This window comes from Chaetura pelagica, unplaced genomic scaffold (genome assembly GCF_000747805.2).
Source record: "Chaetura pelagica isolate M959 unplaced genomic scaffold, ChaPel_1.0 scaffold64, whole genome shotgun sequence".
In the NCBI taxonomy this organism is placed as follows: domain Eukaryota; kingdom Metazoa; phylum Chordata; class Aves; order Apodiformes; family Apodidae; genus Chaetura; species Chaetura pelagica.
The window spans coordinates 110,408-127,924 of NW_009952885.1; the positions used below are offsets into that span (position 1 = coordinate 110,408).

Below are 17,517 nucleotides of genomic sequence, written 5' to 3' on the forward strand. Positions count from 1 at the left end.
GTGAGGAGGTACCTCTGAGCCACAGCAGTCCCTGTGTGCCTGAGGGGTGGAAGAGCAAGTGGGCCTGCTGTGCTGTTCCCTCTCCGGGGGGCAGCTGCAGGGGGTGGGATGGGTTCCTGCAGTTCCCTTTGCTGCGGGAAACGCTTCATTTCTCCACCAGAGCCCCCAGAGCAGGTTTTTCTGCCTCCCCCCCGGCTGATCTCTGCCAAGCTGTTCAGACATCTCCATGTGCCTCCTAATACCTTAAACTGCAGCAGATGTTTCCTCAAACGTGCCCCCCCGTGCTCTGTGGGCAGCTCCAGCTCCTCCTGCATCTGTTGCAGATCCGACCAGGAGCTGCTCCCAGTGCAGCCGGGGGAACCAGCCAGGGCAAGGAAACTGGGACCAGCTTATTTGGCCTCCGCTTGCTCTTGGTGATCTGTTCAATCTGGATTGGTTGGTGGTCAAGGGGGGCAGTAATCACCTCCAATTTTTATTTATTTATTTTTTTTTAAGATTTGCAGAGATTCCACTTGCATAATCACCATGCACACTGTTTCATACACGAAGAAGGATTAAGGGCTGTGGCAGAAGGATTTTTCTGCTTTCTTTTCTTCTTTATTTTTTCCTTCCTTAGTTTTGTCCTTATTGTACTGATGCCTTGTTATCTTCTCAGTCTGTCCTTGAGTGTAGGCAAGTAGACAGTGAGACTCTCTGTGTTCTTGGACCTCCCTGGGGCTCTTGGCTCTGGAGGTGACACCCAGGGAGCTGCTGCCCCAGAGACTCCCAGGAGTTGAGGGCAGCCTCATGTCTTCCCTCTGCCCAGCAAAGGGGTCATGGGACATGAAAGGTGACGGAATGATGTGGGGAGGGATTTGCAGGTACCCACGTGCAGGGCTGGAGCAGCTCTGCTCTGATGCCAGGCTGGGAGAGTTGGGGTGGTCAGGGAGACCTTAGAGCACCTTCCAGTGCCTGAAGGGGCTCCAGGAAAGCTGGGGAGGGGCTTGGGACAAGGGCAGGGAGAGAGAGGACAAGGGGGGATGGATTAAAAGTGGAAGAGGGAGATTGAGGTTGAACACTGGGAGGAAATTCTTCACTCTGAGGGTGGTGAGAGCCTGGCCCAGGTTGCCCAGGGAAGCTGTGGCTGCCCCATCCCTGGCAGTGTTGAAGGGCAGGTTGGATGGGGCTTGGAGCAGCCTGGGCTGGTGGGAGGTGTCCCTGCCTGTGCAGGGGATTGGATCTAGATGTTCTTTAAGGTCCCTTCCAACCCAAACCAGTCTGTGTTTCTGTGACTCATCAACCCTGAGCGCTGGAGGAGGAAACTCGATGGCTTTGGGTTTGGAAGACAATTCCACCCGCCTGCCAATTTTCCCAATGACTCAGCTGAAGAGTATTTTGTTGTGGTTGCCCTGGGGTGAATTTGACTCATAAACGTTATTATTTGTCCCTGGAGTTAATTATAGGCCCAAACTCCCTGTGCTCTTAATGGAACTCAGCCCTGGCGTGTACAAGATGCATGTTTTCAGCCTGTCGCATCAGACACGCTGCAGAGAGCAGCAGTAATTCCAGGGCTGGAAGCAGAAAACTCACATTTTAGAGCTGGACACGCTGGGTTTGGATGCTGGTTGGAGTTGATTTTCATCTGTGCTCACCTTTGGCTAACAAGGCTGATTTTGTTGCACACGCGTAACTGTTGTTTATTCACCCTCAGCCCGAAAGTTGCAATAGTTCCTTGTTTCTGTGCCTTGCACAGATACCATCCTGGTCTTTCAGGTTTCTCGTGGTGAGAAAGCCTGTTGGTGCTGCCCCTCCTAGCCCTTGCATGATAAAATGCAAAATGCAGCAGATCTCTGCATGGGACGTTCAGCCACCCCAGGGAACTGGGGATTTGCACTGACGGTTTGCGCAAGAAGCAATGAGGAAAGCTTGAATCCTGGGGTCAGTTCTGGGCCCCTCAGGACAAGAAGGACATGGAGGGGCTGGAGCGTGTCCAGGGAAGGGCAAGGGAGCTGGGGAAGGGGCTGGAGCACAAGTGTGAGCAGGAGCAGCTGAGGGAGCTGGGGGTGTCCAGCCTGGAGACAAGGAGCTGAGGGGAGACCTGCTGGCTCTGCAGCTGCTGAGAGGAGGTTGGAGCCAGGGGGGTTGGGCTCTGCTCCCACAGGACAAGAGGAAATGGCCTCAAGTTGTACCAGGGAAGCTTCAGATTGGAAATTAGGAACAATTTATTTATACTAGGAAGAGTGGTCAGGCCCTGGCCCAGGCTGCTCAGGGCAGGGGTGGAGTCACCATCCCCGGAGGTGCTCAAAACACGTATGGATGTGGCACTTCAGGACATGATTTAGTTGGATGGTGGTGTTGGGTTCATGCTTGGACTTGATCTTGGAGGTCTTTTCCAGCCTCAGTGATTCAATGACTCTAAAACTGTCTGTTCTCCTGCAAATCCATAACCAAGGTCAGCCAATATCCTGGGATGAGCAGAGAAGCTGTGGCTGGAGCTCGTGCCCAGCCTGGTGCCAGGGCAAGGTCACCCCTGCTTTCTGCCAGGCCTGCAGGAGCCAGCAGGACAGATTGAATGCTTGGTGCTGAACTGGAAGGCAGTTCTGGGGTTGACTCCTGCAAGCCCTGGGTGTCCCCAGGTCATTGGGCCACCCATTCACCCAGCAGCTGAGATGTCACCAGCACATGTCACCACTCCCCAGGCATTCAGGGAAAAGCCAAGCCCAGCAGTGGCACGATGTGACCTCTGAGGGCTTAGCTTTTTTGGGACAAGATATTGATTCCTCTGGTGTCACAGGCTCCTCTTTGTCCCCCAGCTGTGGTGGAGAGCAGAAGTTTTCCTCTAGCCTTTACTGTAGGCTTCACCCTTTGCTCTCCCAAGAACAAAAAGGTATTATGAGATAAACCAACTATGTTCTGTGGGAAGATTGACCCCCTGCTGCTTAATCTGTAGCAAAGTCAGCCCACATCTGGCTGCCTTGGCAAACCCCCTGATCCCACCCCACAGCACGGGGCTGCTGAAGGTCCCAGCTCTGTTGCTGGGATCCTCCAGTGGATCTTTATAAAAAAGAGATGAAGGGATTGTTATAATAGACTTTCATGGAGTGGTTTGGGTGGGAAGGGATATTAAGGATCATCCAGTTCCAACCCCTCTGCTTGGGCAGGAACACCTCCCACCAGCCCAGGTTTCTCCAAGCCCCACAACGCCAGGATTTTGTCCTTGCTAATAAATCTGGGCATTTCAGTCCTGCAGGGCACTGACCTTTCAGAATGTTTTAGTAAGGGTCACATTTTAAATATTAAAGGCATTTTCTGAAGTCTCTTGATGTCTGCAAGTGCAAAGCAAGACCTGTTGGCATTCCTTCAGGGAGTCTGGCCATTACTCGGCAATGTTTGGGCATCGTCTGCCCACTCGCAAAACTCCTTCAAATACAGCACAGAGCACCAAATTAACTCTTGGGAGATTGACACCAGAAAGTGTCCTGCTTGCTGCTGGGAAAAGCAGTCATGTGTTTATGGCCTTGGTGGAACCAGGGCTTGTGGAATTGCCCAACAAAGCAGGAGCTGGGACAGTCGCCGGTGACGTTGCATTTAGTCACATCACCCCTGCAGCCAAGGGCTGGGCCTGGGCTGGCAGAGCAGCCCTGGGCTGGCAGCTCATTGTTCAGGCTCCTGAGCAAATAATGATAAATACCTTTTTTTTTTTTTTTTTTTTTTACTTGCACTGATATATTACAATAGACAGACTGACACCTTGACAACTCCTTTGAAAACATGTGAGAACTGTGCACAATTCAAAAAAGATCGTAAGGACATAAGGCACTAAGAAGGTATTGATTTCCACCTTTTATGTAACAAAAAACTGTCCTACAAAGCTCTAAAAAATAGAAAGAGCTATAAAAATGCAAAGAAAAACCACAAGGAAAAAGAAAAACCAGACATCCAAATGGGATTTTGCATTCAGAGCCATGCCAGTGCAACTTGGAGATCAATTGTATTTCCTTTTTTTTTTTTTTTTTTTTTTTTTTTTGGTGGATTAACTTAATCAACAACAACAAAGAATGGCCAAGCTACAGGTGCCCTCACTTAGAGTTTGACAGCCTGGCTGGGTGGTTGGCTCCGCATTGTTCAGCGGGGTTTAAAGAGCACAAGAGCTGCCAGACTAGTTGCATTTGCATTGACTAATAGTGTTTTTTAGCCATTGTTTCGAGTTCATAACCTGTTCTGTGCTCTGATGGATGATTATCTGAGGAAAATGCAACAATAGATGACCACAGAAATACCCAGCCCAAAACAAAACCCAGCTGCTGATGGTTTGGTAACTGCTGGAAACGAATCGTTACCTCCCAGCATGTCAGGCCAGTGCTGCCATGGAGGGGTGAGGCCACCAGTGCTGGAATTACCAGGGAAAAGGGACTGTGAATCACCTAGATACAGAGGTTTTTGCTGGAAAGTGGGGGAAAATTCTGCTAAGATCCATCCAAGATCAACAACAACAAACTGCTGCCCTGGTGTAGGATCTGAGTTGTCCTTCCGCTTTCTCAGTGCTCTTCCATCTAATCCAGGCTCTAACATGATGAAACTGCCTGTTCCAGCAGTTTTGGGGAAGGTTTCTGAACACAGTTGGGTTCTTTAAGGTTTTCTTGATAAAGACAATCCTAAATACTGGGATTCACCAAGGCATTCCAGTAAGTATTTTGTGACACTTGGATTTAAAATTAGCATTAAATGGGGTGAATAAGGCATATATTTGATGGCAATATTAGATAAGGCAGGCACTGGTCTTTGAAGCTTGTTAATGAGCTGCTTTTTAATGGGAAGATGTAAATTACTGGGGAGCATTTCCAGCAGGAGCCCAAGGAGCTGATGATTCATTCATCATTTAATATTGTTGACTCTAATCTAGCCAATAATATATAATATCTGTCCCGGTAGAGCACGCAGATGACACAATGTCTGCTTGTGAGTAAGAGGAGTCTCCTCACTGGGGAAACTTTGCTGTGGCTGGTTTCCTACAGGTTTATGTCTTGTGCTTGTCTGACTGTCAAGTGGCAGAGCTGGTCACTCCTAACCAGGCTTTTCCTGCGGCTGTAGCATCAGGAAGGCACCTTCTCATGGGGATTCCTTCATGCCTTCAAAGTGAACACCCAACGTTGTTCCTGTGGCCACAGAAACAATTTCAGGGTCTCTTCCCATGGCCTGGCTGCTTGTTTAGTGACACCTGTGAGAAATGAGTCATCCTTGAGGCTCTTCTCTCTGCCAAGAGGTTGGATTGACCTGCAAACGTTGGGTTATGATGTGAGAGAACTGCAGGGTGGCAGAGGGACAGCAGGATCCTGGGGGCTGTGCTGCCCAGTAAGCCCACATGGGCAGGGGAGCCTGGTGCTTGAACGTGGCAGCCCCAAAAGGATGGGAGAGGCTCGTGGCAGCTCAAAGAAAGGGCTGCAGAAATGAGGAAGGAGCTGGTAAACATAGTTAATGGTGGGTCTTAACAGGTTTCAGAAAATCCAGGTGTTGCACTGGGGAAAAGGGAGGTCAGGAAGGAATTCACCTCTCGTGCACAGGTAGTTACAGCTCATCAAGGACTTAACAGGCTTGGGTAGTTACCTGATGGTCAAACTCAGCCTGGGAGCAAAGCATTCATGAAGGCACTTGGGCACCAAGGCATCTTCCCAGGGGATGTTGTGGGTGACACTGCTGAGAGGGAATGTGGGGAGCTGGGTGGGATCCTGGGTGAGACAGAGGGATCCTGCTAAATGTTTCTGGGCTGCCATTCCCCCTTCTTCTTGAATTCACTGCTCAGCCCATCTGATCCTGATACCTGTGACTTCAGCCTGTACCTGCTAGCCCAGCAGCTTCAGCCATGAGGTGCTGGGAGCCTGGGCTGCCCCAGCACATTGCACAAGGGCAGCTCTTCATGAAGGTCTTCTGCTCCAAGAGTTTATCCTGCCATGTTCATGGGTTCAGAGAGTGGGCAGTTTCTTTTGTATCTGCTCCGGAAACATCTCCCATCTTTATCCCAGCAGGAGTTCATAGGAATTGCTTTCTGCCTTGGAAAGGAGAAGTAAAAAGTCAGAATAATCTGCATTTAACTGTTCTGGAAAGAATTGCAGACAGGCCAAGCATTTTTTGGTGTGTGTTTGCATAGTTTCAGCTCCTTCTCACGGTCTGGTTCATTTGTATGGTGTGTTAGCAAAGCTCCTAAGCTGCAGGTGACATTATTCCAGCTGCTTCCCAGGAGGGTCCATGTGATGGGGTGCAGGGCAGGGCTCTGTGTCCATCCACCCTCCCTCAGGAAGGACAATCCCTACGCCAGTGTCTGTCCATACATCCCAGCCCCTTTTTCCATGTTCACCCTGAGCACTTTCCAGGGCAGGGAAGGAGCCCAGTGAAGCTCCAGCCCACCCCAGGAAAGCTGCACTGCTGTGGGATTGATTCCTGACCTTAAGTCTTGCATGACAAGTTGAAACCAGAGGGGTTGTACCTTCAGGCACAGCTCTGTCTGCTCCCCGTTCCTGAGGGGCACTGCCCCTACAGACATGGTATGAAGTCACTGCCACCAGAGCCACCTATGTCATATAATCAGGTGGGGAAGAGTTTGGAGCAGCAGCTGAATATACCATGTTTTTCTTTTCAGGAGAGAGTTTGCTGAGCTGCTGGAGAAGTTTGGGTCCCAGAGCAACACGGGCTCAGCGCGGAGCTCGCCGGTCCTGCACGGCGGCAGTGAGTAGCCCAGTGTGACCCTTGGGGGGCAACCACAGGCCCCTCTCTCTGCTGAGAGAGGCTTCTTCATCCTGCTGTTACACAGAAGGAGTTGTGATCTGTTTCGGTGTTTGGGTGGAGGTTTGAAGGATGAGAAGTCCTCAGTGCATTGCTGGGCCAGGTACCCTCCTTGGGGGGAGCAACAATTGAGTTGGGGTCTTAACCACTTCCTAGATGCCCAGATTCTGTTTAGCCAACGTGCTGGGCACGCTGCTGCAGCTCCTGCTCCTCTGCTGGAGCAGCTTTCTGCTGTGGCTTTCAGAGTGTTTCAGCCATCACTCAGTGAGCATTATCTTTCATTTGTAAGTGGCAAGTATTTAGTGAGATGCCACCAGGTTCACCTAAACCAGGTGTTGGTGCCTTAGCTCCTCTGTCTGTGGGGAAAAAAAGGTACCCCTCTGGCTTGGCACCCCCCCAGAAGGCTGCCAACCCTTCCCCTGTGGCAGAGGTGGTGATGGACCCACGATGGACCCACACTGGAATTGCCTGAGCAGGCTGAACCTTCCCCCTCCATCAGTGTCACCTTCGCAGCGTCGCTGGGGTTGGGAGGGACCTCTGAGGATCATCTCATCCCACCCCGCTCACGGCTTCAGCTCCCGGGTGGGCTTTCCCCCCCCAAAAAACCCACCCCTAGGAAAACGGTGACAGCTCTCAGGGCAGAGGAGGGTGATGCTGGAGGTTTTGTGTTCCCTGGACTGACTCTGGGCTTCTGCTGTTCAGGTCGGTACCTGGAGAGCACGTCCTCGGGCTCGTCCTCGCGCTCCCAGAGCCCGTTGCTGCTCAGCCCCCCCAGCTCCCACGGGCCCTGCCTCGGGAACCCCCCGCACCCCCCGCACGCACAGTACGTATGGGTCACACCAGGACAGCCCCCAGACCCCCCGGGTCAGTCATCAAGGTGTCACCAAAGGTCCAACGCTGCCCTAGGAGCGGAGCTGGGAAACACCCCCAGGGGTTTTCGCCCTTGTAGAGGTTTATTGGGATCTCCAGGGGGTGGCAGGAGGATGGGACAGGCTGTTTTCAGGGGTGTCCAGTGACAGGACAAGGGGCAATGGGCACAAACTGGAGCACAGGAGGTTTGACCTAAACATAAGGAAAAACTTCTTCACTGTGAGGGTGGCAGAGCCCTGGGACAGGCTGCCCAGAGAGGCTCTGGAGGCTCCTTCTCTGCAGACATTCCAAACCCAGCTGGACATTGTTCCTGTGGGATCTGCTGGAGGTGACCCTGCTCTGGCAGGGGTTGGGCTGGGTGATCTCCAGAGGTCCCTTCCAACCCTGATGACTATGACTTATGTCTTCTATACCGTTGTATGACTGCAGCAGCTAGGAGACCACAGTAGCTTCTAGAAGTCCTTGTTGTGGTGGCATCTTGGCTGGTCCTTGGAAGCCTGTGCCCAAGAGCTGGAACACTTCCCTGCTGAGCCAGTCAGTGTGTCTGCAATGTGGTTCACAACATGACTGCTCCTCATTAACCCCCTTGGGACCCAGGGGGAAGCTCTGGCTCAGCTGAGGGGACCCTGGACATCACCTTTACAATCCACATCATGAGCAGAGTGTTTTGGTGAGGCCAGTGGTGCTTTCAGAAGGTTTCTCAGGAGCATGGCTTCTACTGCCCTCCTTCTGACACTGTGCCATGGCCCTCTCAGTGCAAACCCTCCCAACACCCTTGCTTTGGTGACAGCAGCAGTTGCCTAAAGACATCTCATCCTTTTGTCTCCAGAGCATCTCCTGGAGCCTGTGTTTTCATGTGGTCACCTTGTCCCTTTCATACTTGGCAGGGTCAGAGGTTGGGACAGGCACAGCTTGTTTTTCTGTGGAGTCTCATCTCTAGGGTGCTGGGGTTGCCCTTCTCCAGAGGGACAGCTCTGGGTGTTCCACAGTCGTGGAATTGGGACCTGTTGTCCCCCAGGGCTTGCAGCTCCCCTGCCTCTGCCAGCATAAACAAGGCAAGTGGCTGCTGAGGAGAATCAGACCTCGCTGCAGAACCAGTAAATCCTCTTGCTAAATACCAGCTCTTTATTAGGGATTTGCAGAGGACAAATATTTGGCACCAGAGGTTTAAGTTGCTTGTGTAGAGTGAGAGACCCTCAGAGAGGAGAGGTCAGGTCATCTCCTTGGCAGCTGGTTGGGACAAGCTAGACACCCTCACTCTGCTGTTAACCCACCCCAGGTTGCCAAGGAGGCTTAAAAGGACCTGTTTTGGTGGCCTCCTTGCTCCTTGCTGCCACACTGGGTCATGTTCTGCTTGTCTCCAGGCAGGTGTCAGTCCCTAGTGGTCTTCTCCTGGGAGCAGCAGGAGCAGTTTGAAATCATGGACCATTGCTTGCAGCTGGGAGTTGGTGTTGGTGGTCACCTGTAGAGGTGTCATTTGGGCCATGGGTCTTTTCAGGCATGTGGTTGCCATCCCTTCTGCTCACCACAGGTTGTCCCCAGGCTCTGGCCTCTCACTCTAGTGTCATCTGAGGTCCTGCCACTCCATTGAGCAAGAGCACCAAGATACAATTCAGTCTCACCACAGTCAGTGTCTGATATTTTGATTTGTACAGAGACATTTAATCATAGAATCATGGAATGGTTTGGGTTGGAAGGGACCTTCAAGATCATCTAGTTCCAACCCCTGCATGGGCAGGGACACCTCCCACCAGCCCAGGCTGCTCCAAGCCCCATCCAACCTGCCCTTCAACACTGCCAGGGATGGGGCAGCCACAGCTTCCCTGGGCAACCTGGGCCAGGCTCTCACCACCCTCACAGCAAAGAATTCCCTCCTCATGTCTAATCTTAAATCTCCCCTCTTCCAGGTTCAATCCATTACCACTTGTCCCATCACTCCATCCCAAGCCGTCCCACAAAACCTCCCCATTGCAGTGCTGTCCCCAGCCTGGGGGTGCCCAGGGAAATCTCTGCTCCCACAAGCTCCCTCCGCAATTTCTGCCTCTCCCTCCATGGAGCCACCTGCCATGACCTGGTCTTGGTGGCTGGTTGGGTCCCAGCTAGCAGGCAGATCTTTGAGGGTAGGGCTCACCCTTGTCACTGCTCCATCTGGGGAACATCCTTGAGTGGGCAAGTCCTCTGTACCACTGCCACAGAGGTCAATCACAGTGTGGTGGGGCCTGCTAGAAAAGTGGTTGAGGGCTCTTTTCTTTGGGCATATTCCAAGGTTTTGAGCACAGACCTTGGTAGGACATGGTTGTGTATCCTCAGCTTCACTTGGACTTTTGATAAGGGCTGCTTAACAGTTGACCAAGCTGTAAACTGCTTCCTGGTGGTTCCACTGGATTTACACAACTGCTGTATTGATCCTTTGGGTGGTTTTGGCCATAAAAACCCCAAGTTCCAAATATATTCTGGTTAAAGCTTTGCTTCCTTCCCTCTTCATTTTCTAAACACAGGTGAATATTCCCCAGCATTTGGGGTTATGTGGCCCAGTCACCTTCATAACACTGAGCAATGTCTGCTAAGAAATGGGAGTCCTCAACTCCTCTTCCCAGGGTTGGGTGGAAGAAAAGACACAGAGGCAGAAAAGGTTGGGAGAAGTTAGAGGAAAGGCAGGCAGGGTTTGTTCAGCAACACGGGACAATCAAGCAGATCACCTCGAGTCACCTGCCAACATCTCTTCCTTGCAGCTACTCCATTGATTCAGGAATCCAGAGCATTTCTATAGCAAAATCCTCTGGCTTAGGGCTGACCATCAGTGGTGGATCCAACAGGCCTGATGGCCCCATGATTTACGTCCAAGAGCTTGTGCCAGATGGTGACTGTTACAAGGTAAGGCAGCGTGGAGACCCTCAGTGATGGGGACCTCTCCTAGGAGCTGTAGCTGCTCTGAAGCAGCTTTTCTAAGAGCAGATGAAGAATGTGTTGCATGGACTAATGAGGATTTGTGTTGCAGAAGAAGGCTTTGGGCAGAGGGACCTTCTTTGTCAGTGCTCAGACTTTCTCCTTCTTTGTTTAGGATGGTCGGCTCCGACCTGGTGACCAACTCATTGCTATCAATAAAGATTCTTTGGTGGGCAGCACATATGAAGAGGCCAGAAAAATAATTGCAAAAGCCAAATTCAGGTAGGGATGGAACATCTTTCTCCCCATCGTTGTGGTGCTGGTGAGTCTTAGGCAAAAACTCTTCATATCATACCAGTGTTTGGCTTCAAGAAGCATAAGGGTTATTAGTCTTAAATGATGCTTCAACATGGTCTTGAGAGGTGATGGTAGAAGGAAATCTTGATTGCATGGATCATCTTGAAGTGTAATCCAGACCTTCCCAATATTCTGGTCCCTGTGGATATCCCCTATCTCTGCCCAGCAGAGTCCTGCAACAGAACTGAAGTTCAAACCAGCAAACCCAGCTGGTGGTGATCCAGCTGCACTGGTGCAGGCTCCATGGGATGGCATTATCCCAGAGGAAGAACCTCAGGCAGGGAAGTTCTGCAAATTTAAGTTGTGCTTTTTTAGTTATTGGGTTTGGTAGTGGGGGGGGGTTGTTAATAAAATATTCTGTCTTTGTTGTTTAAGACACGAGGGAAGCACAGAAGTGGCCTTTATTCCTGGAAGGGGACGGTTACATCCTGGCCTGTCTGTTCATAACAACGTCCCATCACCTCCTCCCAAGGCTGTGGGAAATGGCCTGAGCTCCTGCAGGCTGAAGGTCCACGTCAGGTCACCAGAGGTAGGTTGAAGTTCATAACTGAGACCACAGGTATCAGTCCTGTGATCTTTCTTTGGTCTGAAAACCCTTCTTCAGGAGCTCCATGGTGGTCCTTCAGGATGGTGGGAAGGCTGCAGAGCTGATGTTTGTGGCCCTGTTTTACAGCCACACATTTTAAATCTGAAATCTTGTTTCCTCTGCCTTGGGTTTGAGACAGCGAAGGATCTAGGGGGGTAATGAGAGGAGTTTCCTCTCCAGGGCCTGCATCCAGACCTGCTTCTGAAGTCTCTGGTTTCAAAACAACAAAACCCTTCTGTGAAGAGCAACCTGCATCTCATTCAGTGCCAGTCATAGGGCTGGAAGGGATCTCAGGAGTCGGTTTGATCTGGTCTCCTCCCCAAAGGCAGGAACAACTCTTTGTTCTTAGAACCCTCTGACAGGGATGAATCTGCAGGGTTCCTCAGCAGCCATTTCTGCTCCTCACCAGCCTAATGATAAGCCAGGCTCACCCTTCCAGAGGGGCCTGGCTCCATGGTGTGTTTGCAGAGCCAGGCTGTGTGTGGTGAGACAGGGTTCAACCACCCAACCCTCACGATGATCGAGGCCCATGGCTGGATTCTCTGCATTGGTTGCTCCTCTCCTGGGCTGGTGCAGTGCTGGGTGGATCATCTTCCCTCTTCCACATAAACTCCCTTTAGGAAAGACCAGCTGGATATTCCTTTCATACAAGCAGCAAAAGGTCTTTCTTCCAGACCCCACAGAGACATGAGCTTGCAAGAACATCCTATGTGTGTTGGCTTTGGGTGCACCAGGCTGGAGACATGCTTGTGAAAGTCAGCCTTGCCCCACAAACACCCATGGTTAGATCCACCATCATGCAGTAGGTGTGCTTGGGCCATCTTGGACACCTATATAAAATAACAACATGGGCTGGAATGAAATCCCTTCTTTCTTCACTTTGCTGCTAAAAGATGGAACTTCTAGTGAGGTCTGGGTTTGCACAGCAAGGAACTCGTGCCCAGGTGCTACTTGTCCCTATGGCCTCAGCACCAATCCTGTGCCCCTCCCTGCATCCAAGTTCCCAGCTGTGGGAACACTGTCTTGGTGGTACTCAACATGTCCACCCTGTGACCCTGTTTTTGCCTCTTGCTTGTGCTTTCAGCCGTGACCTGGCACTTGGGAAAGGGCAGGGGATGGTCTGGGCTTCCTGTCGTGCTCCCGGTGATAATGACCTGGTTTGGGTTAATAACACAATTGGCTGTGGTCAGAATCAGGACCTCACTGGGGGGTTGGATGCAGAGCCTTAGGGAGAACCTCTGGAGAAAGCATCCGAGGTCAAATCATGCTCAGCTCTCAATTACACTAATGACAAACTCAGTTTGCTTGGTGTGACCAGAGATTTTGAGGTGACTCAGGAACGTGCCGGTGCCAAGTGCTCCAGGAGAAACCCCTGGAGTCTCTGTCAGCCCACCTGCACAGGATGACTACATGGTGCCTTGCTCTTTGTGAGCCACATGGGTTGCTCTCTCCAACCCCTCTATCTCCTATTTACACCAACAGGTTCTGCTTAGCCATTTTCTGTTTTGTCTTCTTTTTCCAGAGCAGACATGAAAATCATTCTCCTGTGCCTTCTTTGTCACCAGACATTTGCCCACCAGAGCTTACTGTCTCAGGTAAGAGTCCTGCTAGCTTGGCAGCTTTTTGTGGGTGATGAAAACAACCTTGGCATCCTGGAGCTATGAATGATGACATTCATTTTGATCAGTGTTTCTAATGCTGTAATGGGATCTAATGGTGTAAGAATGAGTCTCAGCCCACTAGGATGGAAGGTAGCAGGTACCAACAGGTAGTAATTATGCCCATGTTTGTCCCTAGTAGCAAGATTCTTTAGTAGGGAATTTGGAGGACTAAGGTGTTCAGAGGAGACACCAACTTCTCCTGCTCTCAGCCTGTGGTTCCTTCCCAGCAGAGTCTTTGCCCACGTGCAAAGATCATGTCTGACTTGGAGCCAGCAGGTCCCACTGCAGGGAACGTTCCCTGCTGATGGGAATGGGTGGCCCTTGGAGACACAGGATAAAAAAGGTCAGTGTGCTAGTTGTGAAACACCCAGCAACCTTGGGCTTCTACAGGCATAAAGGCAGCCCTCAGCTGGTCAGACTGGGAAACTGATGATCATAGATTTCTCTCCACATCCAAGCTTCACTTCTGGCTTACTTGTCCACACTGTGTTTTCTCCCATATTGAGCTCTTCATTTTCGTGGGAGGGCCCTCCTGCTCCCCAGCAGGGTGGCAGCCACGGGGGGACTCAGTCCCCCTGCAGCTCCACAGGGCCCTCAGGAATTGCAGGAAACCTCCATAACCCCCATGATCCAGCGCCCAAGGAGATGACATCCAGCAGGATGCCCCAGATCACTGTGATGTGCAGGTTCCTCCCACCCCAAGAAGCTGGGTTTTCCCGAGGGATTCTCCAGCAAGTGCAGCCCATCCTTCCTGTGGCCAGATGTCCAGTGGTTCTTCCTCCCCCCAGCGCTGCAGAGGCCGGGCTTGCAAAACCCTGTGCTGTAATTCCCAGCGGGAAGGCCAAGAGGGAGCAGTGCGAGGGAAACTGCTGAGTCTCTCCCTGCGATCAGTGGGAGAGAACTGGGCTGGGCTGCTCTGCTCCCAGAGAAGCCCCTCTCACCTTGGGCAAGGTCACCAGATTCCACCTGTCCTCTGCTCTGCAGACACCGTGGGATGGGGACTAGGCTGTCCCCCCTTGTCCTCCCAGCCTGGAGTATAGAGAAGGCTCCAGGGAGACCTTAGAGCACCTTCCAGTGCCTGAAGGGGCTCCAGGAAAGCTGGGGAGGGGCTTGGGACAAGGGCAGGGAGGGAGAGGACAAGGGGGAATGGATTAAAACTGGCAGAGGGGAGATTGAGGTTGGACATGAGGAGGAAATTCTTTGGTGTGAGGGTGGGGAGAGCCTGGCCCAGGTTGCCCAGGGAAGCTGTGGCTGCCCCATCCCTGGCAGTGTTGAAGGGCAGGTTGGATGGGGCTTGGAGCAGCCTGGGCTGGTGGGAGGTGTCCCTGCCCATGCAGGGGGTTGGAACTAGATGATGTTTAAGATTCCTCCAACCCAAACCAGTCTGGGATTCTATGACCCTGCAGCCTTGATTTCAGGTAGGCTCTTGGGTGGCCACCACCACCACCAGCCAGAAGTCCTGGTGATGGGGAGGAAAGCCCTGGGTCCTGCAGGCAATGCAGCACATGGCAATGACCTGACCACGTCCTGCCTCAGCCAGAGGATTTTGTTACACTGGCTTCTTTTTAATGTGAAATGCTGGGGAGGTTTTGTGTCCATGTTTTCATCCATGAAAACAGAGAAGTGGCTTTGACAAAGCAGCTGCCAGGCTTGGAGCCTGGGCCAGGGACTGCCCCTCTGTGGGTGCCTGATGGATGCCCTGGATATCTCAGTGTCCAGAGCTGACAGCAAAGCCCCATGGAGCTAATCCTGATTAGCCATGCACCCAAGGGTAACAGCTCTGCCCTTGAACTTGGAGAGTAAAGTGTTGGTGGCAGATCCAGCAAACCTGTTTGTTACCTCTTGGTGCTTCCCAGCTGCTGGCATCAGCCCAGCAGGTGGATGTCTGGATTGGGAGGATTATGCTTGTGCAGCACCTGTGCTGCTTCTCACTGCCTTCTGCTCTGCCCTGTTGGCCCAGGAAGGTGTGGTGGGAAGTGCTCCAGAGGTCCAGGAGGAGCTGTGCTCCAGAGGTTCATGGGGACCTGTGCTCCTCGGCAAGAGGCTCACCATGGTGTTAACCAGACCCCAGGCAGGAGAAATGACTCCCTGGGCAAATCCACTGAAACAAGAAGGGATTTCTTGGGCTGATGGCTGGAGGACCATCAGGGCAGGCAGCAGGGCAGCACCCTTCCCATGTCTGGCAGGGAGCTCCAGAGCAGTAACACTTCTGCTGACCTTTTCCCAGGGAACATCACAATTTCTTAAGGACCAGGGTTAATCATAAGGGAAACTGGAGTTCCCTGCAGGGCTGGAGGGGCACAAGTGGCAGGGCTCCCACTTCACCCCATCCCAGCTGTGGAGGCAGTGCCAGGGGTGAGAAGCCAGCTGTTGGCAGCTGGCTCTTTTGGCCTCATGCCAGCTTTTTTCCCCCAAAGCAGTTGCTGGTTCTGCCTCTTTTCCTCTCTGTGACTGCTCCTCACTGCATGGGGCTCCTTCTGTCCTGAAACAACCTGCCTGCCCAAGTGAGGGAAAAGAGGGAAAAGGCTTTTTTGCAGACTTGGGGAGGGAAAACGTCCTTCAGTGCTGCTTTTTTTTGCATCACTTTTCATTGCTTGATTCCCTTTTCCATGGAGTTTGGGAAAGCCAAGGCTGCATTTTATAAAATGCTGGGTTTCAGTTTTCCCTAATTAGTTAGAGGAGACAAGATCCAGGCAGATTGTTTTTTTCCCCAATGCACCACAAAGAAACCTGTGATTGGAAATGTCCAAAGTGCTATTTTTTCAGTCCTAGATCCTTGGATGAAACATCCCATTTTCAAGCTTGCAGAAGCCCAGTTTCAGGAAGGGTTTGCCCCAGTATCCAAGCATTTCAACAGTGGCCTAGCTGAGCCTTCCAGGACCAGATTTAGTAAATGCTGGTCTTTGATTTTTGGCCTGCTGCACACACATTATGTTTCATGCAACAGGAGTTCTGAACTCTGCTTTGCAGGCTCCTCTTTCCTCTGCCCAAGTGCTCTTCCATTAACATTTCTTTTTGGCTTTTCAGCACCTGCTTCAGCATCTAATCATAAAGCAGCTTCAGGCACCAAACAAAGAGTAGCCCTGGATCCCCATATCAGGATCAAGGATGGGAAACTGGAACTGGTAAGTGGGTCCCCATCCCAAAAGTGAGGTTTCCTCTCAATCCTCTCCCAAGGTGCACTAAGCAGAAAACAATTCCCTGGAGTGATACCTCCTTGCTTCCAGCTGCCACAAACTGGTGGCAAACTCAAATAAGATGATGTGAATAGTCTCCTTATGTTGCTTTTCTGTGAAAAAATTGATGGAGACCTTTCAGCTTGGATCCTTGCACCGATATTGCACTCAGGTATGAGAGGACTGGGCCAGGCACTAGCATGGGGGTCACTATGTTGCTTGGTTTTTATGGAGGATTATAAAAATGCAAACCTGAATAGCCATAGTCAAAGAGACCCAGCCTGCCTGATTGCACAGAATAAAGCTTGATTAGCACTTGATCAGTGCTCTAACCTCCACCAGTTTCTACTGACCAGCCAGCTCCAGCCTAACTCCCTCTCACCTCCCCAGGGTGGGACCAGGCTGTGTTGGGAAGAGCACCAGCATGGAGTGCAGAGCCAGCTGCAGTGCTCAGGAGGTTGCTTTTCTTATCAGCATCACAACTAATTAATCTGGCTTGTGAGACAGAGGCAGAAGAGTCAGCCAGCAAACTGTGTTAATTACCAAGAGTCTAGGAAGCAAACAAAGGGTCTCAGCTCTCCAGTCGGGTTTGCTGGAGGTTGGGTCCAGCTTCTAAAGCTGAAAAAGGAGAAGAGGGTGCAGTGAAACATCTTCTGAGGGGACATTTAAACACATCTGGGCTCATGTTGGCTATTCCTCGATGCTCTGGGGAGCCCCAGAAGTCTCCCCTGGGATGTCAAGCATTTGAGTCAGGGCTGCAGGAGCAGCTGCTCCCGAACCTCCCACGGGGCTGCGGCTGCTGAAGTGACCCCGGGCAGCCCGGGAAGGCTGAAACACCTGGTCCCTCCCCGGGGATCCCACCTCCCCTGCTGCTCCTTCCAGCCTTTGGTGGAAAACATATTCCAGGGGCAGCCCCAAAAGGAGCCGAGCTGCCCGTTTCCTCTGCTCGCCGAGCCCTGGGGAAGAGCAGAGACCCCCCCGGGGGGGTTGTGTGACCCCAGATGGTCTTGGGGTGCCTGTGTCCCCCTGGGTTTGGGGCCGGGGGGCTCTCAGGGGGGCCCGATGCCACAAGCATCTGCTGCCACCCCACGGCAGCTGCTGCTCTCGGCTCCCTCTGGGGCAGGAACTTCCCTCCTAAACCTGCACAATCCTCCCCAAAAAGCGGGATCCGGGATCGCGTTTTGCAGCGACCCCTGCTCGTCACGGCTAGAAAAGCAGCTCCTCT

The 17,517-nt window shown here is 52.0% G+C and overlaps 1 protein-coding gene across 1 annotated transcript in view; it reads left to right on the forward strand.

Moving 5' to 3' along the window:
• The window catches only part of LOC104386785 (syntaxin-binding protein 4-like), a 32,273-nt gene that overhangs the window by 8,243 nt on the left and 6,513 nt on the right, over positions 1-17,517 (forward strand). Inside the window, exons 5-9 of the mRNA XM_009995449.1 lie at positions 6,614-6,699; positions 7,459-7,579; positions 10,359-10,500; positions 10,688-10,794; positions 12,978-13,050. Coding sequence (XP_009993751.1) covers positions 6,614-6,699; positions 7,459-7,579; positions 10,359-10,500; positions 10,688-10,794; positions 12,978-13,050 — 529 coding nt within the window. The remainder of the gene's footprint in view (positions 1-6,613; positions 6,700-7,458; positions 7,580-10,358; positions 10,501-10,687; positions 10,795-12,977; positions 13,051-17,517) is intronic.